Genomic DNA, 19,317 nt, shown 5'->3' with positions numbered 1-19,317 from the left:
CAGATTTAAGGTGCTGGTGAGTAGGTACAGAGGAGATGTCAGGAGTAAGTTTTTCACTCAGAGGGTGGTGAGTGAGTGGAATCGGCTCCCATCGGTGGTGGTGGAGGCAATTCGATAGGGTGTTTGAAGAGACTCCTGGGTGAGTACATGGGACTTAAAAGGATTGAGGGTTATAGGTAAACCTAGGAGGTAGGGATATCATCGGTGCAACTTGTGGGCTGAAGGGCCTGTTTGTGCTGTAGTTTTTCTATGTTCTATGTTCTAACCTTCCGTTGGTTGAGTTGCTTTGTAGTTCCTCAGTGTACTTGAGGTCCCAGATGGCGTGCATGCTGTGTTAGCTGCTTCTGTCAACAGCTCCCGATGGCATAGGTGATCTACATGTTTATGTAGCATCTTGTTCCAACCTTGACCATATAGGTACTGGCCCCGTTCTGAAAAGGATTGTTCCTGGTGCCCATGAGGTGCTGTTTCCAAAACTTTGCATTTGGATTGTGTCTCCTGGTGAAAGCTTTTTGTCTATAATGGCCCTGTTTTTGGACTTTCTGCTTTTCGTCAACTTATCCACTTCAGTTTGGGAAGGTAAAGCTTTGACTGGGACCCTCCCCACCACCCTGATGGCCTGGCCCGATACCCCCTGCCCCTGAAAACCAGGTCCAATACCGATCCCTCACCCCGGATGGCCAGCCCCAATCGCCTCCTTCCTTCCTCTCCCACTGATCCCAGCGCATAATATTCGTGGAGGACAATGTCCATCGGGACCAGGGGAGACATTATCTGGCCCGGGAGGGATGTGGCAGGGGAGCAGCATTCGATCTTCTTTTGTAACCGTGTATGTGCTGTTGAAGGCTCCGATTGGAGCTGCAGGATTTGGGATATGGTAAGCGCCGCCCACAAGCTTCTGCAGTGAGATTCGGATTCGCTGATATTTTCTATCGGCAGAGTGCGTATGGGGGTGTCTGAGAACGGCCCAGAAAATGGATCTGAAAGACTCCCAGTTTCATATCCACCCAGCACGGGTCGATGGAGTGAAATGACAAATCAACCACAATCCAATAGAATGGGAAAACAGACTCGAGGGGCTGAAAGAGGTGAGCTGTAAAAGTTATTTGTGAATCAGTTCATGTGAACAAGAGTGGCAAAGATCCCTCTTGGTCTTGTTTACTGATCTATAAGAAAGAGGATCTTTGTCGAAACAAACATAACTACAGGAGAGAGCAGCTCAAAGCAGCTCAGAAACTATCCATGCTGCGATTCTGGATAATGTTGATGAAGGCAGCATGTGGAAATAGAAGGAAGTGAAGGATAGATCCTTGGGGGACACCATCGGTAACTGTGTGGGAGCAGGAAGGTAATCCATTGTGTCTGTGATTGGATAGATGGTTGGGAATTGAGGAATTCCCAATGTCATTCTCCCATTTCTTGTCCAGCAGTGCCTGCCGGAACTATCCTGATGACAGGGGGTAGTGGACAGGCTGGAGTCAAACTTGCCACCTCCCTCAGCAGGCCTGAGGTGGAGACGGAGGCAGGATGACAGGTGATCAAGTTAAAATCTCCCTCCTTCACTGAGACATTGGGCCTATTTCTGGAGAAGACAGTGAGGCCCCCCAATCTTCATCCCCCTGTCCCCACCCGTGTTACACCAATAAACCTTTCAAATCTCCTCCTCATCACCGCTCACTCTTAATATCCCGGAATCAGGCCGTGTGCACTCATTTCTAAAGCCGGCCTGATATGGTTCAGGCCCCAGTTGGGATGGAAGAATCCGCCCTAGCTTCTCTGATGTTGAAGTTCACATCCCATTCTGTACATTTATCAGTATCTTTCCATATCTTCTCACTGTCTATCTCTGTCATAATTTTGGGTTTAGGTAATGTTTAGGTTTACCATTGTGCCACCGAGTGCAGTTTCCATTTCTCAGTGAGGAGTTACAGTGCCACGTTACACTATCTCAGGTGTGGCACAGCAAATATTTGAACATTTTCCAGCTCTTCCTGTTGGCTCTCAGCCACTAATTAATCAGCAGTTATTTTAACATCATTAATGGTCCAGCCAATCAGATTTGATTTCAATAGCACCGTTGATTGTCAGTCTGTCTATATATTTTTGCAGTGACATTTGAAACCTCATCACAAGAGACAACTGCGAAAAGGGAGGTAGGAATGGAGATAGGAAATTCCCACTTTTAAATGGAAATCTTGATCTTAATGTTGATTTTTTTTTGAATTTTAGGTTTGTGGAAATAACCTTCACTTCAGTATGATGCTGATTGGAGTCTTGCTGCTGGCTGCATTATTCAGCGGTGATGTGGCAGGTAAACTGAAATAAAAACAGAAAATGCCGGAAAAACTCAGCAAGTCTGGCAGCTTCTGTGGAGAGAGAAACTGAGTGAATGTTCTGAGTCCGTCACCAGAAATGGAGACATAAGTCTAGGAATGAAGGGAAATGTTGGAGGTGGACGATGTGAAGGTGAGAGAGAGGGTGGAAATTAGAAGCAATAAAGACAGGCAGAACTGGTGCCTATGCAGGTAACTGTAGCAACAGCTTTTATTTTCAGAAAGTGAGTCGAGGGGAAACTGCTCAATGAGAGAACAAGTTCAGCCAGATGGAGGAGGCTGATGGAGGATGGAGATTGTTCAGGCCTCTGTTCAAGGAGGAAGTGGAGATCTCTGAGAGCATCCTGGTGGGGTTGGAGGTGAAGAGGGATTGGACACCCATGGTCAAGTGAAGGCAGATGGGTCAGGAAACTGCAAATTGTGGATATGACATAGAACATCAGAGGAATCCCGAATGTAGGTGGGAAGACACTGAGAAAGGGAGAGAGAGAACAGAATCAAGAGAGCAGAAAACTAGTTCATTGGACCAGGAACAGAATGAAACAAATTCTCTCACAGAACATTCCTGTTTGTGGATTTTGGGAAGGAGGTAGAAGCGGGTTGTGTGGGGTTGGTGGACTATGAGGTTGGAAGCTGTGGAGGGAAGATTTCCAGAGGCGATGAGTTCCGTGACAGTCCTGGAAAAAGTGCCTTAATTTCAGATAGTGGGGCATGGTCCAGGGGAGGGTAAATGAAGTGTCTGAGAGTTGGTGATAAATCTCTGCAAAGTCGAGGTCGGAAAACCGGATAACAACAGAAGAACCCTTGTCAGCAGGTTTGATAACAAAGTCAGGGTTGAGTCTGAGAGATCGGAGTTCAGCAAGTTCAGAAAGAGACAGGTTAGACAGGGTGAGACAAGCAGAGTTATTAAGATGGTCGATTTCACACCAACAGATTTCAGTGAAAAGATCAGGAACAGATAAGAGGCCAGAGGGAGGGCTTCAGTTAGCAGGAGAGTGCTGGACACGGGTGAAAGGATCAGTTGAATGGGGAGAGGAATCCTGCCCAAAGAGGTGATGATGGAAGAAGAGTACAGCATTGTGCTGAGCCTGAAATTCATTGAGGTGAGGGTGGAAAGAGATAAAATGGAATCATTTGCTGAGTGCAGAGTGTTCAGTAGCAGAGAGGGGAAGGTCAGAGTGCACAGTGACTATCGGCAGAGCTGGGATTAGAAGAAAGGCTGGGATTGGAGGGAGGAGAAGGGCTGGAGGAATCCAAATAGACTGGAGACGGTAAAGTTGTTGGAGCTCACGTTCCTTAAAAGCTGAGAGAAAGGGGGTGATTTTACCATTTTGATTCCAAGTGCTGAATCTGGGTGCAATGCAGATCCAACTTGTAAACCTGTTCTCAGGTGCCCCCTTATGCATTTAACCTTCAAAAATAATCAGGAGTCTGAATTGCGCTGTGGGCTGGGCTTATCGCGCCCGAAACACCGCTGCTCCGATCTGAGCCTTCAACTGCGCGTGAAAAGCAGGTATAACGGCCTGGAAATGGTGGCCCCCACAGACATCGCCCCACTGCCACAACAGAACTATCCCCCTTATCCACCCAAGTGCCTCACTGATCGCCCACAGAGTGGCATCTAGTCTCCCTCCTCCTCCCCTCCCCCCTACCAGGGAATGATCTGGCCTCCCTCCCCCACCCCCACCAGAAATACATCTGGCCTTCCTCCTCCCTCCGCCCCCCCCCCACCCCCACCCACCAGAGGACAATCTGGCCCCACTTCTCCTCGTCTCTCCTCTCCACCAGAGAATGATCTGGCCCGCCTCTCCACACCCAACGCACGCCCTCCCCCCCCTCCACAAAATCCCCCTGCCACTGATCTGAGTTCGAGAGCCGCTGGAAGCTCTGAACTTACCTCTTCAGAAGCTGGAGTGCCCGAAACAGACCTTCCGAGTATATCTGTTTCACGTCGAATCTGGCCGGGTGAACGCGATGGTAAAGGGGGAAATCCCATAAGATTGGGTGTCCAGCTCATTCAGTCAATTTAAATGCATACAAATTTTGGACATTTCTGGGCCTTGGTAAAATGGGAATCTGCGCAGACGTGGGTGTAAATCGTGCTATCAACTTCACATCTGAATTTACCCAGTTTTTACACCCAAAAATTGGGCCAACGCAATGCTAAAATTACCCTTAAAGAGTTGTTTTTTGTTAAGATGTCAGATGAGTTGAAGATTAAGATGGAACTGGGGCTAAGGGCAGCTTTTGGAATAGGGAGAGTTGGTGCTGCTGGAGAGAGGCAGGTAAACTGATTCTATTTGCTTCAGAAATCAATGACAACTAACACAAAATGAAGATTTAAATTGGCAGCACAGGAGGTGTATCCAGATAATAGAAATGGGAATAAGGGGGCAATCAGACTGTCCCGGATAACTACACCTGTAGCAAGTGTCTCTTCCCTGAGGCACAGCAGCTCAAAGTCATTGAGTTCAAGACTCTTCAACAGAGGGGAGGGAGTGGAGGGGAGGGATACCCACCGAGCTTTCTCCAGATCACAGTCATCCCATAGTAAAGCACATTGCAGGAACAGGATTGTGTGTGTGTCTGTCAGGAGACCAGAGGAGGCAGAGAATGAGGTCCTGCAACTATTCCTTGCTGCCTGTGAGGATTAGGATGCAGGCTGCAGTATTCACTTGAGGGGAATCGACATAAGCAGATGGGGAAGATGGGAATGAGGTGATGTGGTGCTCAGGTTAGAGGAAGTAAACAGAGTGGGAGGAGATTCCTGGGGGACAGAAACAGAGACACTGACGAATTGGAGCAAAGATCCTCTTTCTGTTCTGTTACTTCTCTACAATTTGATGTAAACTTGGTGTGTGAATGCAGTCAGGTGAAATATCCCACTCCCAAAGCTGGTCTTGTCTACCATGTACTCCACAATTTCCAGCCCCATGAATGAGAAATAAACTGTGAATGTTGTGATGATTACAGCTTGTTTTAATCTGCAGCTGATCCTGATCTGAATATCGAATCGGAGAATCTGACGGAAGTGGATCAGGACCTTGAGGAACGTGGTTTCTCATGGGGAGGATTGTGTAATGGGGGTGTGTATTATTTTGGCCGTTGCTACAAGTTTGTCCATTCCAGAAAGACTTGGGTCGACGCAGAGGTAAGTCCCTACAATTGTTATAATTTATTCAGGTATCTGTTTCTCAGTGTGTCTCAAGTTGACCAAATACAGAATGAAAGAAACTAGAACAGAGGAAGCTGGAAAAACTCAGCAGGTCTGGCAGCATTTATCAGGAAAGAAACAGAGTTAATGTTTCGAGTTTGAACCCTTCATCGAGCAACAGAAACTGCAACAAAAAGCAGTAACCTTAAGAACCAACGACAGCTGGCTGGAGTGAGAGGGGAAGGGGGTGTTTTTTACTGAGGCGATACGTGTATGGAATATAAAAGGAAAAGCAAAAAAGAGGGGTTTAAGATGGAGGAGAAAGATCAAAATCTAAAGTTGCTGGACTCAACATTGAGTCCCGAGGCTGCAAGTTGCCCAACCGGAAAGTGAGATTCTGCTCCTCCAGCTTGCACTGCACTTCACTGGAACATTGCAGCAGGCCACGGACAGACATGTGGGCATGAGAGCAAGGTGCTGAATTAAAATGGCAAGTGACCAGAGGTTGGGGTTGGTCATGTGTGTAAATTGAGCAAAGTGGTCACCCAGTCTGCATTTAGTCTCCCCAATGTAGAGGAGAATGTTCCCTGATCCTAATCACCATCCGATGCAACTTTCTGCAAGGTACCTGATGTGGAAGTTTAGTGAGGACAGGGTTAGGATCTGGACCTTCAGATCAGAGGAAACAAGGTTGATGAAAAGTTCTGCTGTCAGCCAGGGATGGTTGTGTGAAAAGTGTTCAGACATTTTAAAAATCCCAGAAGATGTATCTAATCATAAAATTCCTGCAGTGCAGAAAGAGGCCATTCGGTCTATCGCATTTGTACTGACTCTCTGACAGGACAAATCCCTGTAACCCCAGATATAAACCCCACCAATCCCCGTAACCTACAAATCCTGGGACACTAAGGGGCAATTTAGCATGGCCAATTAACCTTAGTTGCACATCTTTGGAGTGTGGGAGGAAACCGGAGCACCAGGAGGAAACCCATATGTACCCGCAGAGAATGTGCAAACTCCACACAATCACCCGAGGCCAGATTCAAACCTGAGTCCCTGGCGCTGTGAGGCAGCAGTGATAACCACTGTGCCACCCCATTTTTTGGTATATTTGGTTGTGTTTGTTGACTGGGAATCGATTTTGAGTTGTCTCCTCAGGTCACTTTCACTGGGTCAGTCATGTCTGTCTGGTCAAGTCGTTTTCTCCCTTCCTATTGGACAATGTTCTTCCCATTCATAATCGTCACCTTTGTATCTACATTTAAATGTTGGAGTTTCTCGTGTGGCATTAACAAGGTCAATAGCTGAGTCGAATTTATATTGAACCTTTACTGGCTGATTCGGACTTTCTTGATATTTAATGGAGTTATTGCTTTAGGGAGTGGAGTAAATATTCGAAAGAAGTCAGGATCTAAATATCATTAAAACTGTGAATGCAGCGTGAACTTCCTGTCTACACTTTCTGTCACATTTTATAATGGGGAATCTCTGAACCAGGTAGATGAAAAATTAACACCACCTTCTTTGTTATCACAGAATAATGAACACATTCCAGAATAGCAATCAGTAGAAATGGAATTTGAGGACTTGGGACTGAAATTGACCCATTTTGCACTGAATAAACAGGTGATCTGGGTGTGAGGGGAGCGCTCACTCAGTCTCTGTCTGATGTCCAAATCCAGCCCAATGTAATATTCAGCTCCACACCCACATCCCCAAAACCTGCCTCCGTTTACTCATATGCAAATCAGAGTCTGTTTTTCACATTGTGGGTGGGACCTTGATTCAAAATTCAGACACAAATCAGTGGAGGTTGCATCGTACACATTCCGCCCAGTTCCACCATTACCGCTGACCAAAAGCTGAATCAAAAATTGTAATTTGAAAGAATGTTTTGAAGGAGAGAGAAATCGAGTCAGGGAGGTTTAGAGAGGGAATTGCAGAGATTGTGGCCAAGGCAGCTGAAGAGCTGGCTGCTAATGGTGGAGAAATTAAACATCCAGATTGGAGAGGGTAGAGCTGCTGTCAGATTGTAAGGCTGGAGGAGATTCCAGGAACGGGGATGAGGTCATGGAGGAATTTGAAGACAAGGATGGCTTCGTTGATTATGTAACTCAGCAACGACAGGGATGATGTGTGGAAATAGGAACAAGAGTGGGCCATTCATCCCTTCAAACCTGTTCTACCATTCAAATAGGCCATGTCTGACCTGTATCTTAACTCTATCTACCCACCTTCATTTCATAACCTTTAATACGATTGTGTAATTTTCCATTGACCCTCAGTGTTATTGGGGGAGTGAGTCCCAGTTTTCCACTGCACTTTGTGTGTGGCGCTTCCTGACATCACCCTTAAAGGAATAGTACTGATGTTAATGTTAGAAGGTAATAGTTCATCCATCGACCTCATGAGATCCTCTGAGTGATAATCGTTACCTCAATTCGTGCACAACATAATCTCCCAGTGAATCTGCTCTTTCAGTCTTTAATCTTGTTAATTGTTTGTACCTGTCCACAGCCCTTTAATGATTTCTGTCCTTGGATACTAAATCTCTCGGCTTTCTGAACAAACAACAAAGAACAATACAGCACAGGAACAGGCCCTTCGGCCCTCCAAGCCTGCGCCGTTCATGTGCCCAACGAGACCATTTGTTTGTATCCCTCTATTCCCAGTCTGTTCATGTGGCTATCTAGATAAGTCTTAAACGATTCCAGTGTGTCCACCTCAACCACCCTGCTTGGCAGTGCATTCCAGGCCCCCACCACCCTCTGTGTAAAATACGTCCCCCTGACATCTGTGTTGAACCTTGCCCCCCTCACCTTGAACTTGTGACCCCTTGTGTTTGTCACCTCCAGCCTGGGATAAAGCTTCCCACTGTTCACCCTATCGATGCCCTTCATAATTTTATACACCTCTATTAGGTCACCCCTCATCCTCCTTCTTTCCAGGACGAACAACCCCAGTTTACCCAATCTCCCCTCGTTCCTTGTTCCTCACCATTTTATGAAGTCATAATTTATCTTTTTTTATTCGGCCCAAAGTGAATCTTCCTCACCTCAACCTCCAACTGCCAACCCCCACCCACCCTGACAAACCCCCTCCAACCTGCCCCTCAACACCCCCTCCAGGCTCCACCCTAACCACTTCCCAACCTTCCTCCTACAACACACTTAACATCCGATTGGTTCTAAAATGAAAGGGTTTTCACTGACCACTGTCCAACCAGCACTCTCAGTTTCCAGGTTGTGTCCGATCTTCTGGAAACTCAGTAGTTTTCTGGTGTGCCTCTCAAAATAAAAACAGAACCATGAAGCTGCCTGAAGTTTGGAACCAGCTCAGCAACTCAACAAAACTGACCTGAAAGACTGGCTTTGAGAAAGCCAGAACTCTACGCTGACTGTTTGTATTTTTGTGACAACATTTTTCAGGTCTGAGGCTTTGTCTGCTCAGTGGAACGATGAGAAACTCCACCTAGGCCAACCCATTCCCCCAGGCCTCCCCATTATTCCCACTCCATCACTCCAGCCCCCAGGCATCCCCAATATCCCCACCCCATCACTCCAGCCCCCAGGCGTCCCCAATATCCCCACCCCATCACTCCAGCCCCCAGGCATCCCCAATATCCCCACCCCATCACTCCAGCCCCCAGGCCTCCCCAATATCCCCACCCCATCACTCCAGCCCCCAGGCGTCCCCAATATCCCCACCCCATCACTCCAGCCCCCAGGCATCCCCAATATCCCCACCCCATCACTCCAGCCCCCAGGCATCCCCAATATCCCCACCCCATCACTCCAGCCCCCAGGCATCCCCATTACCCCCACCCCATCACTCCAGCCCCCAGGCATCCCCAGTATCCCCACCCCATCACTCCAGCCCCCATTCCCCGGGATATGGCACTGTCTGCATCCTCTCTCCTACACCATGATCAGTCCTGTATCATGAGTTCATGGACATGTAACAAGAGATTGTCATTTTATTCTTCACATTCTGCTGAATAACACACCTTCAACAGTAAACATATTGGAACAACAAAATTGAATATCTTCAATGTAAATCTCACAAAAACAATCTTTTTTTAAAGCTGCATTGCCAATCTCTGCGTCCAGGCAGCCATCTTGCCTCCATACATTGGGATAATCAGAATGACTTCATTCGGAAGGTGATAACTAAAGCCAAGGGAAGACCTGTCCATATTTGGATTGGTTTGAATGACATCTACAAGGTAATTTTTCTTGAATTTTCACACCACACTGTTTATGGTGAACAAATTAGACATTTTTAATTGTAATGATTTGATATTTCCACAGGAGGGGACTTTCCTCTGGACTGATGGAACACCAACAGATTTTACAAAATGGGCTCGGCATCAACCTGATAATTACAGATCCGTTGAAGACTGTGTACATTTGAGGGCTGGTAATTTGATATTGCTAAATGTGATAGTGTCTTATGGGAAAATAATTCCAGACAAATAGATCAATGGATGAGATTCTATGTGGGGTCTATGTGGTTGAGTTTTAGACTTTGACAGAGCTCTATTCCCTGTCCCTCTGGCAGTCACCTTCCAGGTGAAACTGTTTACTGGGGGAAAGTACATGGGCCATGTGTTGTAGATAAAGGAGCTTTCCCTGGGAGTGACACTAAAGTTTCTCCTTCTGATCAATTGTCCGTCTCTGTGGATTGTGCAGTGTTGATATTAGACCAAGACCAGCTTTGTAACTGCTGCACATTTAATGAGCTGATCCTGATATTTCCCAGACTGTAGCCATGCTCCCGCTGAGAAGGATTCCACTCCGTGTTTATACAACATTCCGAGGAAAAATAATTAACCTTCCTGTATCCAGCCCTCACTTTACTAATGCATCAAACACCCCTCCCCCTTTCCTCAGGATTCAATTCCCAGATTGTAGATAATGTAATCCAGACGGATATTCGAAAGCTGGATTCGAATTGGGAATGTTCCAATTGAGTGAAGTCTGTGCAATGGGTAGTGAGGCCTTACTATTCACTCACACGGGAGAATCTCACCCAGGGGAAACTCAGCATCTTCACTCAGGAAGTGTCCAAACCCCCACTGAATATTCTCAGGTTTTCAGATTTCAGTGACTGTCACACTGACTGCAAACAGGATCACTACAGGAAATATCTCAGCTTATTTACAAAGTTACTTGTGGATTAAGAAATGGGTGAAATGAAAAGATCATTGACACTCTCAAAACAGAAAGAACGAACTAATTAAACATTAAGCTGCTCACTTCACTCAATTCTATATTTCCTTTCTCTGTCCAGGTCAGAACAATGTTTGGAACGATGCGCCTTGCCACGAAGAGCTGTTTTTCATTTGCTCCTACAAACTGCCCTGCACTTAGAAGAATCTGGTGATGCTCCATGATCCTGCCCAGGAGTGGATTCAGTCTTGATTTGTTTGTAGACACAGTCACTGCCTGTGTGACTGTACTTAGTTTGTGAATCAGTAATAAATAGAATTGCATCATGAGCTGTGTGTTTGATGCTGTGTGAGTCCAGTTTATAGCAGCTTCCCTGTCTCACTGTAACTTCCTTTTGTTTTGGTCGCCGTACTTACGCAAGGATATTTTGGCCTTGGAGGGAGTGCAGAGGAGGTTTACTAGGCTGATGCCGGAGTTGAGGGGGTTGAGCTATGAGGAGAGGCTGAATAAACTAGGCTTGTACTCGTTAGAGTTTAGAAGAATGAGGGGAGATCTCATTGAGACACATAAGATGATGAATGGGATGGATAGGATAGAGGTGGAGAGACTCTTCCCGCTCAGAAAGGACAGTAGGACTAGGGGGCACAGCCTCAAGATAAAAGGGGGGCGGTTTAGAACGGAGTTGAGGAGGAACTTCTTCACTCAAAGGGTGGTGAATCACTGGAATTCTCTGCCCGTTGAAGTGGTGGAGGCTGCCTCGCTAAATATTTTTAAGACGCGGGTTGATGGGTTTTTGATAAGTGAGGGGATTAAGGGTTATGGGGAGACGGCGGGAATGTGGAACTGAGCCACGACGGATCAGCCATGATCTTATTGAATGGCGGGGCAGGCTCGAAGGGCTGGATGGCCTACTCCTGCTCCTATTTCTTATGTTCTATGTTCTTATGTTCCTACCCACCTCTTCACTCAATACTACATTGGGAAGAAGACAACACAGACTCGGATGTTTTTATTCATTCATTTAACGGGAGCATTGCTGGTGTTTATGACAAATCGACAGTAGATTCACTGTTACTAGCTTTTCACTTCCAGATTTATGAATGAAATGTAAATTCCAGTGGCTGGCATTGGTGGGATTTGTACCCATGTCCCCAGCCTGGGTTTCTGGGCCAGTGTCATTACCACCATTCCTTCCTGAGCGATGGGAGATTTGATCAGGATTCTTCTCCCCCTCGTCCCCGTGTCCTCTGTACTCCATGTACTCCACCGACATCTCCATCCCTGAATGGAGACAGGGCAATACCTGTGCCACTTGTTGCAGGATCTGGCACCTGGGGCACGGTGGGTGGAGGCACCCACTCTTGGTGGCTGTCAAATTGACAGCCGTCCTGAACTTTTCTGCGACTGGCTTCTTTCAGACCCCTAGTGGAGATATCTGCGGCATCTCCCAATCCACCCTGCACACCTGTATCAAGCAGGCACAGAAGCCCTGTATGCCCAGGCTGGGCAGTACGTCAAATTTAACCTGGACCAGGCCCATTGACAACCTAGGCCACAGGGTTTGCCCCCATTGCGGGGATGCCTAATGTACAGGGGTCATCGACTGCACAGGCGTCACCCTCAAGGCCCCCCGACAGAATCCGTGGAGATTCATCAACAGAAAGGGGATCCATTCCCTGAATGTTCAACTAGTGTGTGACCATAACATGAACATTATGTACGTCTGCACAAGACATCCAGGTAGTGTGCACGGCAGTGTCATTATCAGGAGCTTGGACATCCCGGAGGCCTTTCAGGAGGAGCCCAGGTTGTGGAGGTGGTTTGTGGGTGATATGGGTTACCAACTTCGGACATGGCTGATGACGCCTGTGTCTGAGGTGGAGACCCGCTATAATGAGGCCCATGTAGCCACCCACACAATTGTGGAGAGGTGCATTGGGCTCCTCGAAATTCGATTCTGTTGCATGGGCCGATCTGGCGGGGCCCTCCAGTACAGCCCTGAGATCTCTTCCTGCATTGTGGTGGAGTGCTGTGCCTTGCACAACCTGGCTGTACAGAGAGGTGACATATTGGAGGAGGAGGAGGAGGACATGGAGATTGACCAGCCGGTGTTGTTGGGCAGGATAACCAGCAGGAGGAGGAGGAGGAAGAGCACGCTGAGGAACATCAACCAGGCGCTGGAGGGCTGGCAGCCAAATGAGGCATACGAGGGCAGCAAGGGATGCCCTGATCACCAGGCAGTTCACTTGTTGAGGGTTTCTGTCTGTGGGTTCCATTCCCCGCCCCCCAAATCCCAAAATTCCTTCTATATCCTGCAACATTGTCACACCAGAGTGGTGGGCCTGGGTACTCTGTGTTAGTGAGTTTTTTGGCTGCAGGAGGGTGACGATGACTCGCTAAGCACCATGATGATGCCCTGGTGCAAATTTGTCTGACTCCTACCTGAGCTCTGCATGCACGCTGATACCTGGGCCCACATCAGTGTAGTGTGTAAGGGATCTGAAACCCCCATGCAGGGCCCAGGGGCGGGTGGGGTGGGGGATAGGAGGGAATTGCCTGTGGGGTCTGGGGAACCAATGGCTTCCTTTTCTCAGTGACACAGCATTGAGGGGCCTCCCAAACTGACATCAAGATGAAGCATCCCTCTGGTGACCATCAATGGAAGAGGATTCCTGTTTGAGACAAATCTGAGACAAATTAGTCACAGGCAAATGGTGAAAAAACATTTAATTGTGATTAAGGTGTTTAAATAAGGTGTTCCAACATAAGAACTTGGAAACAGAAAATGTTAAGGTGCTTAAATATCTTTCTAACGAGTGCCGTCTTTCAGCCGTGCCATCTCAATGCAACTATAACTTCCCAACCTTACGTGGCCTACGTCTCAGCGACTCCCCAAAATGCACATTGGAGGTGGAGGGGGCCAACTGTCTCCAATACCCCGTGGCTTGTGACACACGTGGCGGATGTCCTCTGGAGCCCTGGATCTTGAGGGCCCTGGCCTGCTTCCAGGTGTCTGGAATGTTTCCATGATGCCCTCCTCAGCCCATTGCCACCGAGATGCCCCGGTGTCAGGAAGTGGGGAGTCAGAAGGTGTAGCCATAGCCACAGTCTCCTGCCTGCAAGATCCTGGCGAGGGCTTGAGCCCTTCCTCCTCCTTTGAGTCCCTGTGGGCCCCTGGGTCACTCCATGAGATGACAGTGCTTCTGTAGTGAGCTCCAGAAGATCCAGCATCACCTGGCCTTGCCAGTCCCGGAGGACCACCTGCATCCATCCCAGAGGGTGGTCGAGCCCTCTGTGATGGCCACTTGAGTCGGGGGCCACCTCTCAATGGCAGCAGCAAGTGCCCTCTGAGGCTTGGCCCACGCTCTGCAAGCCCTCAGCCTTGACCCTGTACGACTGGGCCACATTCTCAAGGGCTGCTGCCATAGCCCGCTGTGTCTCAGCGCTGTCCCACTGGGTCTCCTGCAAGCTCTCGAACCTCTCAGCCACAGGCTGCAGAATCTCGAGAAACCTGTTCAGTTCCTCAGCTGTGGCCTGCTGTGACTCGGCCATCGCTTGGAACCTGCCGCTCATGGTGAGGATCCCCTGCCCCAGGCTTTCCACTTGCAATACTGGCCTGGGAAATATGCAAGACAGGCAATAGCTCGCTCATCTGAATGCTTTGGGACTCCTCCCAACAGCCTTGCAGTTGGTCCAGTGTGGCCGTCAGCCCCTCCTGCATTCCCTGGTTCTGTTGCTGCATCTCCAGCACCCGAGGGAGAAGTGATCTCAGAGGCTCAGCATGTAGCCTGGAGCCAGCTGAGTCTGAGCCTCCAACAGGCCCCTGCGTGCCAGAGGCCTCGGATGTTCCCTCCCCCACCCAGTGTACATTATCAGATGTGTTGTGATCACCAGAGGGTGACACTGAAGTTTCACCACTAACTGGACCCAGTGTGTCAGTGTCTGGGATGATGAGTTGTGAGGCGGAAGCTGATACCAAAACTGTGCCACCCTCGGAGGTCCCTTCACCCATACCATCCGAGGACTCATCTGAGCTGTCTGGGCCAGGATGGGCAGGAGCTGCGGTATGGTCTGAGTCCAGAAGGCCGCGGGGTGTCTGAATCCCTGCAATACAGGACACGAGGTTAAGTGCAAGGGACGGAGAGGAATCTGGGATGCCAAACATGTGACTCAAATTTCTCCATTGAACATGGATCACAACACCAAAAAAAATCTCAGTAATAGGCCCTTTGGCCGTCCAAGCCTGTGGCAACCAGGTTGCCCATCTGATCTGTTACCCCCATCCCTCTGCGGACCATATGCCTCTATTCCCATCCCATTCACATAGTTGTAGAGATGCCCCTTAAAGGTCATTATTGTATCTGATTCCACGACCTCCCACTGACCGTGAGTTCCAGGCACCCACTACCCTCTCTGTGCAAATAAACATGCCGCGTACATCTCCTTTTAACCTTGCCCCTCGCACCTGAAACTCATGCCCTTGAGAAGTTGCCTCAAAGTGACTGGAGGAATGACAGGTGCTCACATCTTGATGGCAGCCTGCCCATGCTGTCTCTGACAGCCCGTGGAATATCGCTCTGACAAACTACAGACTGCAAAATAAAGGCCTTATCATCAAAAGCAACGGAAGTAGCCTGACCAATGGCAGCCAATCAGCTGTTTCCATTTGCCCTGCATCCTTTTTGAATCCTGACGCTATCTCAGGAGCTCCAAACTCCAAGTTAACACTCAGATTTCTCACTAACTCTCGAGGGTTTTCCTGGGTTCTCACTCTCTTTTGTCCTATAAGAAGTGACTGTAAGGACACCATTTCCAGACTGCTTCACGGTGACGCTGACTGTGAGGACACTCTTCCCGGAGTGTTCACCCTTGTGACAATCCATTGACCTCCTGAAAAGAGACCCCCTCCAAGGAGCTGGCGGACTCCAACTTGACAAGAAACCACTCTGATAGCAGAAGATTGCCACCGCCTTCATAAACCAGTCCATATTTCTTCCCTATTTATGTCAAATTTACCCCCAGCCTGCCCCTGGAAGTTCCGCTGAAGGTGGGATTGGGTTGGGAAATCACATCAAGGCTTGACCTTATTTTCCCAGCTCTCCCCTCTGAACCCATCTCCACAAGAGCAGAAAAATTCAGTCCCATTTAAAAATCGGTCTCAGTTGTGCCACCATGAGGTCTGGACTGGAACTACAGTGTCTTCACTTGTGGCATTTGCAATCAGTGTACTTGCAGTACCGCTAGAAGCCTGCAGATGGGAGTATTGAGGTGTTGTAGCACTTGGTCTCGCAGTGCCACCTAGGGGTCTGCACTGGAACTACAGCACCTTCACTTGCAGCATTTGAAATCATTGAAAGGACTCATCTGATGAAGTAGCAACACTCCGAGAGCCTGTGATTCCAAGTAAACCTGTTGGATTTTACCTTCTCTTGTAGCATTCGAATATTAGTAAATGTAAAATTGTTGCACTTTTACTGCTGTGAGTGAGTGACCTCACAACACAGTAACTACTTGCACTTCTATATCCCATTCCAAGCTGCCTGACTCAAGCATTATTATTCCGAAGTTTCACTGTCTGCGTCGCTGAAAATCCTCCAACATTGGAAACATTCTTTCCATATCCAGCCTGTCCAGTCCCTCAGGATTTTATATGTTTCTATGCAATCCCCTAAATTCCAGTGAACACAAGCCCAGTCGATCCAGTCTCTCTTCACCTGTGGGCTTACATTAGCTCCCCTCCAGTCCACTGGAACTCTTCCAGGGTCTATAGAATGCTGGAAAATGATCACCAATGTGTCCACTATTTCTTGGGCCAGTTCCTTAAGTACTGCGGGATGCAGAGCATAGATTCAGAAGGCATTTGACAAGATACCTCACAAGAGGTTATTGCAGAAGGTCAGGGGGCATGGAGTTGGGGGTAGGGTGTTAGCGTGGATAGAGGATTGGTTGTCAAATAGGAGGCAGAGAGTGGGGCGTAATGGGTGCTATTCGGATTGGCGGTTGGTGACTAGTGGAGTGCCCCAGGGGTCGGTGCTGGGGCCTCAGCTATTTACCATTTATATAGATGATCTGGAGGAGGGAACCAAGTGTATGGTGTTGAAATTTGCTGATGACACCAAGATTGGTGGAACGGCAAATTGCGCGGAGGGTGTGGAGAGTCTGCAGAAGGATCTAGATAGGCTGGGTGAATGGGCCAGGAACTGGCAAATGGAATTTAATGTTGGCAAGTGCGAGGTGGTCCACTTTGGTAGGAATAATGGTAGGAAGGACTATTACTTACATGGCGAAAAACTGCAGCAGGCGACGGTGCAGAGGGACCTCGGGGTCCTTGCGCATGAGTCGCAAAAACCCAGCCTGCAGGTGCAGCAGGTGGTCAGGAAGGCGAATGGGATGCTGGCCTTCATAGCGAGGGGGATTCAATATAAAAGTAGGGAGGTCTTGCTGCAGCTGTATAGGGCATTGGTGAGGCCGCAGCTGGAGTACTGTGTGCAGTTTTGGTCGCCGCACTTACGCAAGGATATTTTGGCCTTGGAGGGAGTGCAGAGGAGGTTTATTAGGCTGATACCGGAGTTGAGGGGGTTGAGCTATGAGGAGAGGCTGAATACACTAGGCTTATACTCGTTAGAGTTTAGGAGAATGAGGGGAGATCTCATTGAAACGTATAAGATGATGAATGGGATGGATAGGATAGAGGTGGAGAGACTCTTCCCGCTCAGAAAGGACAGTAGGACTAGGGGGCACAGCCTCAAGATAAAGGGGAGGAGGTTTAGAACGGAGTTGAGGAGGAACTTCTTCACTCAAATGGTGGTGAATCTCTGGAATTCTATGCCAGTTGAAGTGGTGGAGGCTACCTCGCTAAATATTTTTACGACGCGGGTTGATGGGTTTTTGATAAGCGAGAGGATTAAGGGTTATGGGGAGAGGGCGGGAATGTGGAACTGAGCCACGACAGATCAGCCATGATCTTATTGAATGGCGGGGCAGGCTCGAGGGGCTAGATGGCCTACTCCTGCTCCTATTTCTTATGTTCTTATGACAAAGTCGGAACCCCATAGCACTGAGAGTAGCATTAAACAAATGCTGGAAAACAAAGATGTTTCAAAGCTAAACTGGGTTGGTGCAAATCTCCAATTCTCCGATTGTTTTACTGAGAGGATTGTGCGTACTGGAAAGTTATTGAGAATGCTGGATAATTAATTTGAAGAAAATGTAAGGGGAATCTGTTGCAATGCAACCAATGGCAATAGGGTGTGATGGTCAGCTGACCCAGTAGAACTAGGAAGCAGGTGGGGACTGGGGGGGGTCATAGTTTGAGGATAAGGGATAATCCTTTTGGAACTGAGGTGAGGAGGAATTTCTTGACCCAGAGGCTGGTGAATGTGTGGAATTCACCAGCTCAGAAAGTAGCTGAGGCCAAAACATTGTCTAATTTCAAGAAGAAATTAGATGTTTTGATTTAATTTATTATTGTCACATGTATTCACAAACAGTGAAAAGTACTGTTTTGTGCATGCTATACAGCCAAAGCATACTGTTCATAGAGAAGGAAATGAGAGAGTGCAGAAAGAAGAACAACTTAATGCAAGGTGGGTCCATTCAAAGGTCTGACAGCAGTAAGGAAGAAGCTGTTCTTGAGTCGGTTGATTTGTGACCTCAGACTTTTGTATCTTTTCCCTGATGGAAGAATGTGGAAGAGAGAATGTCCAGGGTGCATGGGGTCCTTAATTATGTTGGCTGCTTTGCTGAGGCAGCAGGAAGTACAGACAGAGTCAATGGATGGGAGGCTGGTTTGTGATGGATTGGGTTACACTCACGACCTTTTGTAGTTTCTTGTGGTCCTGGGCGGAGCAGGAGCCGTAACCAAGCTGTGTTACAATCAGAAAGAATGCTTTCTCTGGTGCATCTGTAAAAGTTGGTGAGAGTTGTCGCTGACATGTCAAATTTCCTTTGCCTCCACTTTCTCAACAGACTTTGGTGGGCTTTCTTAACTATAGTGTTGGCATGTGGGGAGCAGAACAGGTTGTTGGTGATCTGGATACCTAAAATTTTGAAGCTCTCGATCCTTTCTACTTCATCCCCGTTGATATAGACAGGGGCATGTTCTCCTCTACGTTTTCTGAAGTCGATGACAATCTCCTTAGTTTTGTTGACATTGAGGGGGAGATTATTGTCACTGCACCAGTTCACCAGATTCTCTATCTCATTCCTGTACGATGTCTTGTCATTGTTTCAGATCTGTCCCACTACACTGGTGTCGTCGGCAAACTTGAAAATCAAATTGGAGGGAATTTGGCGATACAGTCATGTGTACATAAGGAGTATAGTCGGGAGCTGAGAACACAGCCTTGTGGGGCACTGGTGTTGAGGATGACCGTAGAGAAGGTGTTGTTGCCTATCCTTACTGATTGTGGTCTGTGAGTTGGGAAGTTCAGGATCTAGTCACAGAGGGAGGAGCTGAGGCCCAGGCCATGGAGTTTGGAGATGAGTTCTGTGGGAATAATGGTGTTGAAGGTTGAGCTGTTGTCAACAAATAGCAGACTGACATAGGTGTCTTTGTCATCTAGGCATTCCAGGGTTGAGTGTAGGGCCAGGAAGACAGTGTCTGCTTTGGACCTGTTGCGATGGTAGGTGAACTGTAGTGGATCCAGGCAGTCTGGGA

At 48.0% G+C, this 19,317-nt stretch overlaps 1 protein-coding gene across 1 annotated transcript; it reads left to right on the top strand.

Annotated features, from left to right (window-relative positions):
* Positions 1–2,071: 2,071 nt before the first annotated feature.
* LOC145355620 (lectin-like) lies at positions 2,072–10,859 on the top strand. Its single transcript, XM_080207864.1, has 6 exons — positions 2,072–2,153; positions 2,230–2,311; positions 5,324–5,484; positions 9,572–9,712; positions 9,798–9,906; positions 10,780–10,859. The coding sequence occupies exons 2-6, from the start codon at positions 2,257–2,259 to the stop codon at positions 10,857–10,859; spliced, it is 546 nt and encodes a 181-aa protein (XP_080063990.1). The 5' UTR covers positions 2,072–2,153; positions 2,230–2,256.
* Positions 10,860–19,317: the final 8,458 nt, after the last annotated feature.

The sequence above is a fragment of the Carcharhinus amblyrhynchos genome, chromosome 19 (assembly GCF_965287045.1).
Source record: "Carcharhinus amblyrhynchos chromosome 19, sCarAmb.v2.hapA, whole genome shotgun sequence".
Classification (NCBI taxonomy): domain Eukaryota; kingdom Metazoa; phylum Chordata; class Chondrichthyes; order Carcharhiniformes; family Carcharhinidae; genus Carcharhinus; species Carcharhinus amblyrhynchos.
This window is presented reverse-complemented; position numbering and strand designations above follow the sequence as displayed.